The 13,896-nt window shown below is 45.5% G+C and overlaps 1 protein-coding gene across 3 annotated transcripts in view; it reads left to right on the forward strand.

The window, feature by feature from the left end:
* Nucleotides 1-13,896, forward strand: part of LOC147711757 (protein FRA10AC1) — a 354,287-nt gene that overhangs the window by 121,520 nt on the left and 218,871 nt on the right. For all 3 annotated transcript variants that reach the window (XM_086922478.1, XM_086922479.1, XM_086922480.1), the window contains exons 4-5: nucleotides 9,466-9,561; nucleotides 9,675-9,720. In XM_086922478.1, coding sequence (XP_086778604.1) covers nucleotides 9,466-9,561; nucleotides 9,675-9,720 — 142 coding nt within the window. The remainder of the gene's footprint in view (nucleotides 1-9,465; nucleotides 9,562-9,674; nucleotides 9,721-13,896) is intronic.

The raw sequence follows: 13,896 nt of genomic DNA on the forward strand, positions 1-13,896 counted from the left end.
TGGTTAAGAACTTGGCACCGGGTGGATTGAGCAAGTTCTTTTCGGTTGAGAGAGCACACAGACTGCCGGGTGGCCAACCGAAATCGGGTGCATCCCTGCGCCCCATCATTGCGAGACTCTTCAACTACCGGGACCGGGACGCCATTTTGCAGGCGTCGAGGAGAGGTGGCCCGCTGCGATTTCAGAACGCTGACATTAACTTTTTCCCTGACTTTACCCAGGCTGTCCAAAAACCCAGGCAAAGTTTTATGGGTGTGAAGCGGAGGCTGAGGGAGATGGGGATGCGGTACTCTATGCTTTACCCTGCGAAACTGCGCATCGAACATGGCGACCGGACACTGTTTTTCGATCTCCTGGATGCAGCAGGGGACTGGTTGGATACTTTGCCTCAACGTCGTGCCGCTCCGGAGGACCAGTCTGAGGAGGCAGCAGGAGGTCCAGGTTTCTGTTTGTGACTTTCTTTCTGAGAGGGTTGCGGCGGATGGCATCGTACTCGGACATTGATTCTTTTTCTCTTACTACTTCTGATTTTCTTAAGAAGGAGGGTAACGGGGGGGATAGGATGTCTCCTTTCTCCTCTGGGGGCTTCTTGTAGATTCGTTTTTAGGGGCGACAGGCACACTGCTAGTTGGGGTGGCTTTTAGTCTAATGCAAGGGTGCAGGGTGGGGGGCAGTTGGGGTGTGTACTTTATTTTTGTTCTTCTCTTCCTACTTTCTTCATGGCTAAGGTACTATTGTGTTGCATGTATCGGTGTGCTGACTGCATTCTGGGGGGGATTGTTGGGGTGGGTCATCTTTGATGATGGGGGGTAAGTCTTTGAATGTACTGAGCTGGAACGTAAATGGGTTGGGGGACCGTATCAAACGTGGAGTTGTGATACAAATGCTTAAACGTTGTGTTCCAGATGTTGTTCTCTTGCAGGAAACTCATCTTGTTGGCAATACTTGTAAGGCTTTGAATAGGAGAGGGTTTAAAATGGTGGCCCACTCCGGGTTCTCTACGGGGTCCCGAGGGGTGGGTATCATGGTGCGCATGTCCCTTCCCCTGGAGGTGGAGTCTACGTTGGTGGATGGAAGGGGCCGCTATGTGGCCGTGGTGTGCAAGTGGGAGGGGCGCACCCTGGTATTGGTTTCGGTTTATGTCCCCCCGGGGCTGCAGGCGGCCACCTTTCAAGACCTGAGTGGCTCCATTTTGGGTCTCCCGGAGGGGCTCCTGATACTGGGTGGGGACCTTAACTCTGTGGTTTCGGGCACTTTGGATCGTTTCCCGTCCAGAGATCTTCGTAGTGCACATTCATGGCTCCTGGATTTTATGAACACTATGGGCTTCGTTGATTGTTGGCGACTCCTACACCCCGCCCTGCGACAATACACCTTTCATTCCGGGGCTCATGGTAGTCTCTCTCGTATCGATTATATACTGACTCCCTCGGCTCAAGCGCAGTCGGTCTCTAGTGCTCGTCTTATGGCCAGGGGTATCTCGGACCACTCCCCAGTTTGGGTGTCTTTTGATTTCGGCATCGTGGCGACAGCCAGGGTGGCGCCGATCAACCCCTGGTATTTTCGCAACCCTAAGACGCGTGACCTCCTTGCTAAGTCTATTGAGCTGTATTTTACTGAGAATACGGGTTCAGTGACTTCGGCCGTCTCTCTTTGGGAGGCCTTCAAGACTGTTCTTAGAGGAGAGGCCTTCTCCTTGATAGCCGAAGCGCGTAGACGACGGGATGAGGACTTGGTGCGGCTGGAGTCGGATATCGCGGACCTGAATTCCAAGTTAGCACTGGGGCCGACACCGGAATTGCACCATGCTCTCTCCCTGAAGCAGTCGGAGTATACCGCCACTGCTACTGACGCGGCCAAGGCGATGGGCAGGGAACAGCAAGGTAGGATCTACGACGCCGGTGACAAGGCGGGTAAGCTTCTTGCCTGGTTGGACAAGAAGGAACTGGCTTCCCGAGTGGTACCTGAGATCCTGGGCGACGACGGCCTGGTCATCACTGACCCTACTGCTATTGCCGCGGCGTTTGCTGACTATTTTGAGACCGTCTATACATCTGTCTCCGCTCGGTCCGAATCGGACTCGGCATCCTTTTTGGAGGAGATTGAGCTTCCTTGTTTGTCGGATGTTGAGCGCGATGACATGGACCGCGGCATAACGGTAGACGAAGTTGCGTTGGCGATACGGTCGCTGCGCTCCTATGTAGGTCGTACCGTCCTATTTCCCTCTTAAATGCCGAGCCCAAAATCCTGGCGAAGTTGCTAGCCAATCGGCTTGTGGGCGTGATTGCGGACTTGGTTCACCCGGACCAGTCTGGTTTCATCCCTCACCGGAACACGACCCTTAATCTCCGCAGGCTTCACGCGGTTTTGGCGCGAGCTCACATGCTCACTGAACCGACTGTGCTTGCCTCACTTGACGCGACGATGGCATTTGACTCGCTCAAGTGGAATTACCTCTGGGCGGTGCTTGCTAAATTCGGGTTTGGGCCTGACTACATTAGCTGGGTCCGGCACCTTTACTCTTCCCCGATGGCCAACGTGACGGTGAACGGCCGTTTGTCTGCCTCCTTTGCTTTGCGTAGAGGCACTAGACAGGGTTGTCCGCTGTCGCCGCTCCTTTTTGCTTTAGCGCTTGAGCCGTTGGCCGCATGGATCCGTACACATCCTGATATTGGTGGTATCAAATGGTCGCCGGGCTTTGAGGATCGCGTCTCGCTTTATGTGGACGACATTCTTCTCTATCTCACCTCTCCCTGTCGGTCCTTGATTGTGGCATTTGACGTACTGGGTACTTTTGGTGGTTACTCTGGCCTGGTCATTAATTGGTCTAAGTCCTACCTATACGTGCTGTGTGGGGACACTCCGCGTCTCCCTAGAGGCTGCGCTATACAGATCTCGCAACAGGGATTCAAGTACCTGGGCATCTACATTTCAATGGATGCCCGTACAAGATATGCGAACAACTTGCTCCCCCCTCTGGCGCGCCTGCGGCGCGATGTGGAGGGTTGGAAGAGACTGCCGCTGTCCCTGTTGGGCCGCGCGGCGTTGTTTAAAATTATGTCCCTGCCGAGGTTCCTCTATGCGCTCCAGAACACACAAGACCCAGTGCCGTCCAAGTACTTTGGGGAGATTGAGAGCTTGCAGCGCACCTTACTGTGGGATGGTAGACCGCGGATCTCTATTGCTAAATTCACCATACCATGGTACGACGGGGGCATTGCCTTGCCGGACTTACGCCGCTATTATTGGGCGTCTCAGCTGGCGGCCATTAACCACGGCTTTTACGGACCGGCAGTCAACCCGGGCTACGCCATGGATCGCTGGCTCATGAATGACGGGACGTACTATAGGGCGCTGTATTCTAGATCTCTGGACCGGAAACTGACTGGACCCACTAAGACTGTGGTGCATTTGTGGAGGGCGGTGACCAAAACTTTGGGCTGGCAAGATAGGCTCACCCCTTTATGATTCCGACTTGCTAGGGAAACTGTGGCACTCCAAGGGGTTTGACCGGTGGGACCTCATTGGTATTTCCAAGGTCTCAGACATGCTGTCCAGGGGGGAAATCAAATCATTCACTGCTCTACAGACCGAGTTCCAATTGGGGGCCACGGAACACTTTCGATATGCACAGCTACGACACGCACTCTCATCTTCTTTGCCCGTAGGAGAGCAGGTTCCGGAATCATCCCTGTTGGAGGACAGGGTGTTGGACGGCCATATGCCTGATAGTGCTATTTCCCTGACCTACAAAAAACGTATAAATGTGCGAATGGACCTATTGGTGAAACTGCGAGACCTCTGGGTGAATGACGGGATTGAGATGGATGACGAGGAATGGCAGTCAGCGGTCTCCTCCCCTAAGGAGGTGGCCATCTCTGCCAGGTTGCGGCTGGTCCAGTTGAAAGTGCTCCACAGGATCTATGTCACAGGCCCCAGACTAATTCACATGGGGCTCTCCCAGGATGGCCTTTGCAGGAGAGGGTGTGGCGCAACGGCCACCTTTATGCATATAATCTGGGAGTGTCACGTCATTGCTTCGTATTGGGAGCGTGTGCATGCGATAATGAGAGTTGTGACTGGTGTGACCCTGCATGCGGAAGCTCGGCGCTGTCTGTTGAACGTGTGGGGTCCGACTGACTACAATACGGCTCAGACCCGATGGGTCACCCTGGGGAATATGATAGCCAAGAGGGACATCGCCCAGAGGTGGGGTGCTCCGACCCCCCCCACCGTTAGTCTTTGGAAAACCAATATGGATTGGTGCATGCTCCGGGAGAAAACTGTTTACATGGCCCGGGGTAAGCCCAAGATGTGGGGATTGATCTGGAGTGCCTGGAACTCATATAGGGGAGACATCTGTGTACCCCCGGAGACGATTCAGCCGGAGATCCGCCTTTCTCCGTAGTTCCCCCTTCCCCAGGTTCCACGTGTTTAATCCTGATTTTCTGCTCCCCGTCCATATGATTGCCTTGTGTCCTGATACTTGTATGATGTATCGGTCCCGCCTTTCCCCCGAGAAATGTGCCTAACCCTTTTTATGCTCCTTAGCCTAGCTGTTTTTCTTCTCTCTTTCTCCTTTTTCCTTTTCCTCTCCTCTCTTTCCTCTTTTTCTGGCTCTGTTGGTTTCTTTCGTTATCTTAGATTTCTTTCATATCATAAAATTAAACCTGACTACTCCTGTATTTCTGTTTTGTACATGTTTCCGACTTGAGTCATAATGCTGCCTGGCCTCCGGGATGTACGGCTGAATAGCGGTGTACTTTGTTTTGGTAAATAAAGGTTTTCCAAAAAAAAAAAAAAAAAGAAGGTGGTAGCAGCCTCTTGCTATGGCATTATTAGAGGTCTTAGACCTTTCCTTAAATTCTTTGATGCCTCCACCAGACAACTGGTGGTTCAAGCATCAGTGTTGTCCCGGCTGGATTATGCCAGCTCGCTTCTGGCCGGGATTAATCAGTCAGAACTTACCTGGCTGCAGCGAGTTCAAAATGCTGCAGCCAGAGTGGTGATAGGTCTGCCTAGGCGGTGCTCGGTCTCTAAATCTCTGCCCTCTCTCCACTGGCTCCCTGTAAATCAGAGGATCAAATTCAAGGTTCTTTGACTTGCGTTTAAAATCCTCAAGGGTACTTCTCCCCAAATCTTGGAGAATCTGTTGACACTGTATGTACCCTCGCGAACCCTCAGATCTCTAGGTCAGAATTTGGTTGTGGCTCCGCGTTTCAGGCTCAGTAGAGCTGGTGGTCGCTCTTTTCGAGTGCTTGCGGCGAACTGGTGGAATGCTCTTCCTCTTCATATCCGGGCTATTGATGACCTTCTTCAGTTCAGACGCGCCATCAAGACCTTCTTATTTGCTTGGTTTTTATTTTGTTCTTGTGGCTTTCCTGTCTTTTATTGGTTTTGTGTTGTGTTTGCCTTGTCAAAGCGCCAGGACGCCCCTTCGCTGGGGCAGCTGTGCGCGGTATAAGTAAACATAACATAACATAACATAACATACTCCTGGACCTATCGGCAGCCTTCGACACGGTAGACCACATTGTGCTCATCAATGTCCTCCGAGAAAGGGTTGGAGCAGAAGAGGTGGTCTTATAGTGGTTTACCTCCTTTCTGCAGAACCGCGCCCAAAGAATAACAATTAAAAACGTCATGTCTGGCCTACTCCCCATAAGCAGGGGCGTCCACCAAGGATCAGTTCTCTCACCATCACTGTTCAGCATCTACATGAAGCCCCTTACCACCATACTCAATAAAGCCAACATCTCCATACACCTCTATGCATACGACACACAGATCTACCTATAAACTTCCTCCATTGGTGACATTCAGAGACTTAATGACACTCTAAGAGAAGTCCAACACTGGCTTTCCCACAACCACCTGAAACTCAACCAAGATAAAACAGAAATCCTTCTCATATCCAACAAAGAGCAGACCCACCCCCAAAATCACAGAATGGCTAAAAACCATTGATGCTCTCAACTGCAATCTCATCACGGCCGACTCCGTAATATCACTGGGAATCACTCCAGACTTAACCTAGACATGATCAAACATATCAAGAACACCAGCAAAGAGTACCTTCAACCTAAAACTACTCAACAAAATAAAACGCTTCATCCCTCCCAATGACCTTAAACAGGCCACACAATTCCTGGTTCTGTCCAGATTGGATTACGGGAATGCTACCCTCACAGTCATGGCAAAATCTCACTTGGCTCCCTTCAGATCAACTCTGAATGCAGCAGCCAGGATGGTCACTGGAGTAAAGAAATGCGAACACATCTCTCCCGCTCTCAGAGAGATAAAATGGCTCCCAATCGAAATGCTTGCCAACTTCAGAACTGCTTGTTTCACACACAAAGCTCTGCACACTGGCAAACCTGCCTACCTGGCCTCCAAACTCAACAAGGCTGGTCAGACAAGGAATCTCAGGAGTACTAACACTCTACTTCTCATCCCTCCGAAAACTCGCAAACAAAAAATCTTATCACGCTCGTTCTCTGGCAATGCGCCCAAAAGTTGGAACGCCATCCCAGTCCATATCAGGACTAACCCGTCCTTCAAAAAATTCAAAAGCCAGCTCAAAGACCTCTTCCTCAACCAAACTTTTCTGAAAGGATAGCTGCCGCCTAACGCTGAATCTTGCCCATTGGAGCATAAAGTCACTTTGATAAGAAGCCTTTTACATCACCTACCTCTTGACTCGGTCCTCTGTCCCCCCTCCCTGAACAGAATTTGTCACAAATCAATGTGTTTACTACTGTTATACTTTGTATTTGATTGCTACATGACAAATGTTGTAAAGCAGTCCAATACCTTCGGGTCTGGCCAGTGTTATATAAAACTCTTAAATATATAAAGATTTATAAAAAAAAATGGCGATAAATCCTTACCCCAAAACTATCGCCCACTATCATTGTTGGATACCACTGCGGGGCGCATCCTGCTCAACAGATTGAAAGATTGAGCAGTAGCAATTAATATACTGGTAGACAGGCAATTATGTTTCAAAAAAGGTTTGAGAACTGGCCTTCAATGCCTGAGCTTGAGTACCATCATAGGAAAGTATACAGTGGCAAAAAAGGAGACACTATATCTTTCCTTCATGGATTTGTCTGCAGCTTTTGACAGCGTATCGCACTCAAAGCTGTGGAAAATCGTGGAGGATTTAGAGATCGAAGTAAGAATTATCAATTACATAAGGCAATTGTACACGGATGAAAACGCTCATGTCTGTTTTGGAAGGGAGGGCTAGTGTTCGGCTAGCTTTAATATCAAAAGGGGGTAAGGCAGGGCTGCTTTTTAGCCCTGTTTTTATTCTCGCTTTACACAAATCTGGTAGAATCTGGCCTAACAATCCTCTAGGTACACAGCAATGCTGTGCTCTCGTCCCCTCCCAGTCCCTTTATAGCAGATGATGCTGTATTAATTGCTAGAACTGGGCTGGGGTTACAAGCTCTCATAAATGATTACATTACTTTCATGGCAAACCTAGTTGTGAAAGTAAATGCCTCCAAAACTTATACCATGACATACGGGGCCAAAATCAAGACAAAACCTTCCTTCTACACAGAAGGACATAGATTGAGTGAAACACCTACCTTCTGCTATCTTGGAATACCTTTTGATAGCAGGAACTTGTGGTCCTCAATGGTAGCCAGTAGATGTGCGCAAATGGAGAAATCCATTACTGGGATATTCACACTTATAAAGAAATTGGGCTTTAAAGCATTGAGGGAACTCCTTAATATATACAGAAGTAAAGCAGTGGCTGTGGCTTCTTATGGTCCTGGAGTATGGGGAATGGCCAAAATACAAAGTATCCAAAGAGTTGAGGATTCTTCCCTTAAATCCATCCTCTCTTCCTCCAGTTCGTCAAACTATGTAGTCCACACTGAATTGGGAATCCCGTACATCTCTGCTAGATTGAAGATAGACCCTATTCTGCTTTGGCATTCGATTTGGACACCCGAGGAAACTGGTCTGAATAAAGTAATACTCATTAATGCAATGAATTTAGACCACGCAATGGAAATACCTTGGCTGAGATATGTCAAATCCACATCAGAGATGATTAGCCTATCGAAACTTTTTTCCAATCCGGAAGTTAGTAAATCAATAGGTAAAGAACAGTTGAAACAGCGCGCCCAGAATAACGCAACAGAAAGGAGAGGGATGGCCGAGTAAACAAAATCATCTGTAGTTGCCTATAATAGTATGATCCTTCGAGAGGGTTTTAAACTATACTTGACTCTAGTTTGTGATGATCAGAAGAGGTCCCTCCTGACTCTATTTAGGGCAAATATGTTACAGTTGATGATAGGATTTCCATATAATTATCATTCTATGTCTGAGTTGGCAAAGTGCCCATGTGAAAGTGTGTCACCCATAACCAATTTGTACATTACATTTGTAAAAAAATTTAAATACTTAAGAAGACAGAAATTGTTTGTGTTTTTAAAACACTTAATCTTAGACAATGTAGGCCAGCACTCTTTTTTTAAAAAACAATTACACACTCCATTTGTATGTTGTGCAATGGCCTCTTATATGCGGCATGTATTGAAAATAAGGAAAAGCATGCTGGGCAACCTTTTAGGATAATTGGTGTCTCCACAAAGAGACACTTGAGGGCATGGAGCGGGCTTATTTTTTAACTGTTCACTTCCCTGATTGGTAACAGTTGTACTGAACATATGAACAGTCATTTAAAAATTGTAATTGTTTTAATTCACTGTTGTAGTATACTTTTATGTTACTGAAAAGTATCGAATAAAGTTATGATTGATTGACTATGTTATATGATACCTATGAATGTGCTATTCAGGTAAATTTAGATATAGATATTAGGCAGCATAGATAGGTTATACTGCTCTTCATATTATTTATGAAGTGCATAACTGTAGGTGATTTAATTACATAATTATAGTAACTTGCCCTTTTATTAAGCACCTCTGCCATTTTCAAGCTTCCTAAATAACAGATGGTGCAGTTCCCCAATTTAATGATACTCAATGTACCTATTTCTGAAATGCATACGGGTAAATTTGTCCTGCCCGGATTCTAGCCCTTTAATTCACTCAGTCATTTTGCTGTAAGGTCACATAGTATGTTGCACTTTAACTGAGGTTGACTCCAATTATAGGACAAAATGTAAAGTAGACCCTCGTGAATAAGCCTTTATTACGCCAATATTTAGCCCAGAACATATGTCCACTTTTAAATTGTGATTGCTCAGTAAGCGCTGGAAATGTACTTCAAGCTTTAATTTTAACTCTTGTTGGACACTATTTTCATCCATCACTCTTGCACGTGGGTTTGTAAGCTTTTTTCTTTGTTGGGTTGGTTTGATTGTTACTTCGATATTGGTCATTGTACAGTACTCCGCAGGGTTTGTTATTAGGTTTGCAAAAATGCCTCTGAATTAATGAATAACATACATTTCTCTGTCTTACTTTTGATTTAAAGGACGAGGTATGATGATGCCTTACTTAAAAAGCCCTTCCAGAAAGATAAACATGGAAAAGTTGCCCACAGCAAAGTTGCTGCAGATGAATGGGACAGGTACAGTATATGTTACTTGTTGTATCTTATGTTAAATTATTTAATTAGGACTCTTTGTAGAAAGCATTAGATTAATTAATAACTTTAAGTTAAACAAATGTTTCTGTCAATAGGGAAGAAGCAAGGAATTGGAGATGTCATTTGGTTTCTATGGATGCCGTATCCTTTAAGTTGATGACAAAGAATGAAGATTACTTTTAGCCATCTCCTTTGTATGGTAATGTCTTCTATCTGATGTCTGTCCTGTATTCACAGCAAAACGTTAGATTCATGTTTGGATATTTTTGTCAGTGCAATCACAGTCAGCTGCTTCCATATAAATAGGTATTGAAAAAAGCTTTGTGGGGTTCTTTCAATTTGTCATAAAATGGTGTATGCTGCACAGAGAGCAGGTTGCATTTGCACAATATCAGTAAAAAATGTGTAGCTCAATCAACATTGAATAAAATCAATAAATGCAGGGATTTGACACTTTATGGTATTCTTCTATAGGGTTACCTCTGGGGAACCATTTTGTATTATGTTAGAGAACATTAACAATGATTTTAGGAGACTAGCCAGTGTACCTCAATATAGTGCCAAGTCTACTAAAATACATGCTTGTTCATATATGGGCAATTACGTATGTTACGGAAATACATCACTTAGAAATATCCTGTATCTAAGTTTGCTGAGTAAGTGTAGAAAGCATGGTCTCTGTTTCTGGATCCGAATAAAATGTTCAATAAATTCGACCTTTTTCTAGACCTTTTGGAAAGCCAAGAATCATTTCTTAACGTATAGAAAATGTTACTGCCTTCTATGTAATGGAGAGAAAAAGAAAAAAATAAACAATGACTTTACTCAAACCTCACACAGCCATTTTAGTTCTAACACTCTATTAACTCTATACTTAATAATGTTTAACTTTCTTAGTTTATTTACTGGAGAAAATTAATACTTTCTGTTTTTTGTTGGATTCAAATTTTCTACTTATACACTACTCTGGCGCTGTTAGAATTCACAATATTTTGGTAAGAAGTATGGTAATCTCAAAAAGAAGTCTCTTAAAAATGTGATGGGTCAGGCGACGAGCTTAACAAATGTGCAAGAGAAAGAAGAGCAGAATCATATAAATGTACACTTATTTACATTGGTGCTGTTTATAGTAGGTTCGAAAAAGAAAATCCCACTAAACACAATAGAGCACACTATACCAACACATCATAATCACGATGAAGACGATAATCTCAGAATGAAAACAATAATAACAGATGAAATATAGTGATAAAGCAGTATAGCAGTGAATAAAATTCTCTTGGTCATAATGTTTGCGAAACCCAATTATTCATGCAGTGTAGAACGCACTTGAAACAGAAAAAGAACAAAATCAATTAATTGCAAAATAGAACTAATAGGGTGATACAGCGTTTACAAATGAATAATGTTTGCACAAAATGGTGGAAACACACAGTATACTGTAACACACGAAGTTTACAATCTTCCTTCCAAATCAGTAACGTTGTAGCAAATCTGTAGTTTTAAATGTTTGCAACTGTAGTGGCTCAAAAAGTACACAGAAATAAGTAACATCACAGCACTTACTGTGTACTTGGAACCTCCGAAGATAGTGGACAGTTTAAATGTGCATTTTTAGAAATGATGAACAAAGATGGCAGACAGTAGCTGGTGCACAATAATTGGGTCAAGCTCATGCACACAGGGCTCGCCACAGACCATGAGCGTCATCTGGATCCAGCTAGCTTGAAAGACAACAGAACCTGAAGCTCTTCAACTGCAGGATCACACAAAGATGGTCCAGGGATACACACCAAGCAGAGCCACTACTGTGTTTCACCTGCAGATGCAGCAGCCGTTTTCTCAACATCTTGCCTTTGTTTGTGTGGAGGGGGTTGAGAGCCTTGAATATAAGTATATGATATTTCTGTATTTCAAACTTAGCCAGAAGACATACAGGGTCGAAGGCCAGCATAAAGCCAATGAGTGATCTGAGAGGTAGCTGGGTTGCGTACGGGTTATGCATTGTGACATAGTGTTTTTGGAAGAGGTGAGTTTTCAACTCTTTCCTATATTGAAGCAGCATTGGGCAGAACTTCCAGCATTTCGCGATTCACAAAAAAATCACAAAATCAGATGATTGCCGCTATGACTGTAATATTGACTATTTTGGCTGCAAAATTGGGTCTTCTGGCAGACAGCAAAAGATTGTGCCTTCTTATTGGCTGTGCGCACACGTCACTACATGCTGTGCCGCCGTACAGCCATAAAATAGCCATTCTGTGTCAGAATGTTAATATGGTCCTCAAAAATAAAACGCTGACCTCTTCCGTACATGTAAACAAAACGCTGATGCTATTAATATGTTATCTAAAGGAGGAGGAAGCTCCTATATTGAAGCAGCATTGGGCAGACCCCCCAGCATTTCGCGATTCACGAAAAAATCGCAAAATCAGCTGATTGCTGCGATGGCTGCAATATTTGCTATTTTGGCTGCAAAATTTTGTCTTCTGTCAGACGGCAAAAGATTGTGCCTTCTTTTTGGCTGTGCGCACAAGTCACTACTTGCTGTGCCGCATACAGCCATAAAATAGCCATTCTGTGACAAAATGTGAATATGGTGCTCAAAAATAGAATGCTGACCTCTTTCTTAGATGTAAACAAAGCGCTGATGCTTTTGATAGGAGGAGGAAGCTCTGAATTCAGCAAAGAAATTAAGGTGTTAAAATACACATATTACATAACAAATGTGTTTTTCTACTCCAGAAGTGTTTATGTCCCTCTGTGTATTAAATGTCAGACTTCCCACACAGAGCCGGTGAAACCAGATGTCACGCGCCGTTTGCCTACTAGTGCCCCCCTCCCACTCAATCCATCAAAGTCAGCGAATAGATGGATGGCCCATTTGACACTGCCGAGGGCCTCTTAATTGATGTAAAATGCTAGAAAATGAAAACCCTTCCTTTCCACGATGCTGCATTAAACAAGCATTTACAATGCAATGGTCTCGGCATTGTTAAAGTTAGAGCTATTGGCATTGCTCATGACATTATTTTTATTTATGTTTTTGTTTTTAAAACATATAAATAAATGGTATTGTCATTTACAATGCCAATAGCTTAATCTCTCGCAAATGCGAGACCTATTGCATTTGCACCCACACATAGAGCCCCACACAGACAAAGCCCCACACACACAGAGAGCCCCAACCACACACACACAGAGCCCCACACGCACACACAGAGCCCCCCACACACAGAGCCCCCCCACACACAGAGCCCCACACACACAGAGCCCCACACACACAGAGCCCCACACACGCACACACACAGCCCCACATACACACACGGAGCCCCACACACCTAGCACCCCCACACACTCACAGAGACACACAGAGCCCCCCAACACACACCGAGCCCCCCCACACACACAGAGCCCCCCCACACACACAGAGCCCCCCCACACACACGGAGCCCCCCACACACAGAGAGCCCCACACACACAGCCCCACACACACACAGAGAGCCCCACACACACACACAGAGCCACACACACACACACACACACACACACACACAGATCCCCACAGACACACACACACACACACACACACACACACACACACACACACACACACAGACGCACACAGGGAACAGAGGCCAGAAAAAACGATCATGAGGGAACAGAGGCCAGAAAAAGTGATCACAACGAGGGAACAGGGGGCAGAAAAGCAAGCACAATGAGGGAAAAGGGGGCAGGAAAGCAAGCACAATGAGGAAACGGGGCAGGAAAGCAAGCACAACGAGGGAACAGGAGGCAGGAAAATGAAGAAAACACCGCACCGCAGCTTCCTGCTCCACTTGCAGCCCTCGGAGATGTCGTTTAATTACAGAAGTTGCACTAACAAAAATCAAAAGCCACAAAACATTCAACCATTTGCTATGTTTTTATTGCACTCTGGGAATGTGTCCATCAAAACTTTAGGTATGAAAAGGTGATTCAGCTGTCTTTCGCCTTATATAAAAATGTGCTATTTTGTACACACCTAAAGATTATCAACCGTATAATTTAGCTATAAACAACAATGGCAGCATAAAAACAAGCATGAGAACATATCTTCAGATTAGGAAGTGCGTATTTTGGCATGTGTCAGTGGAAGCAACGCAGACATAAAAGCATTTGGTCGCGGGTGTCTACGGAAGCCGTTCCCTTGGAATGCGCAGTCTGCTGGGGTTGGAGCAGTCGCGGCCTCGCATGTATCCGACAGACGGCAGACAAGTGACAATCTATCCAGAAGCGAAAGAGGAATGCAGAAAAGTGCTGACTGGCAGAGACGTT

The sequence above is a fragment of the Lissotriton vulgaris genome, chromosome 5 (assembly GCF_964263255.1).
Source record: "Lissotriton vulgaris chromosome 5, aLisVul1.2, whole genome shotgun sequence".
In the NCBI taxonomy this organism is placed as follows: domain Eukaryota; kingdom Metazoa; phylum Chordata; class Amphibia; order Caudata; family Salamandridae; genus Lissotriton; species Lissotriton vulgaris.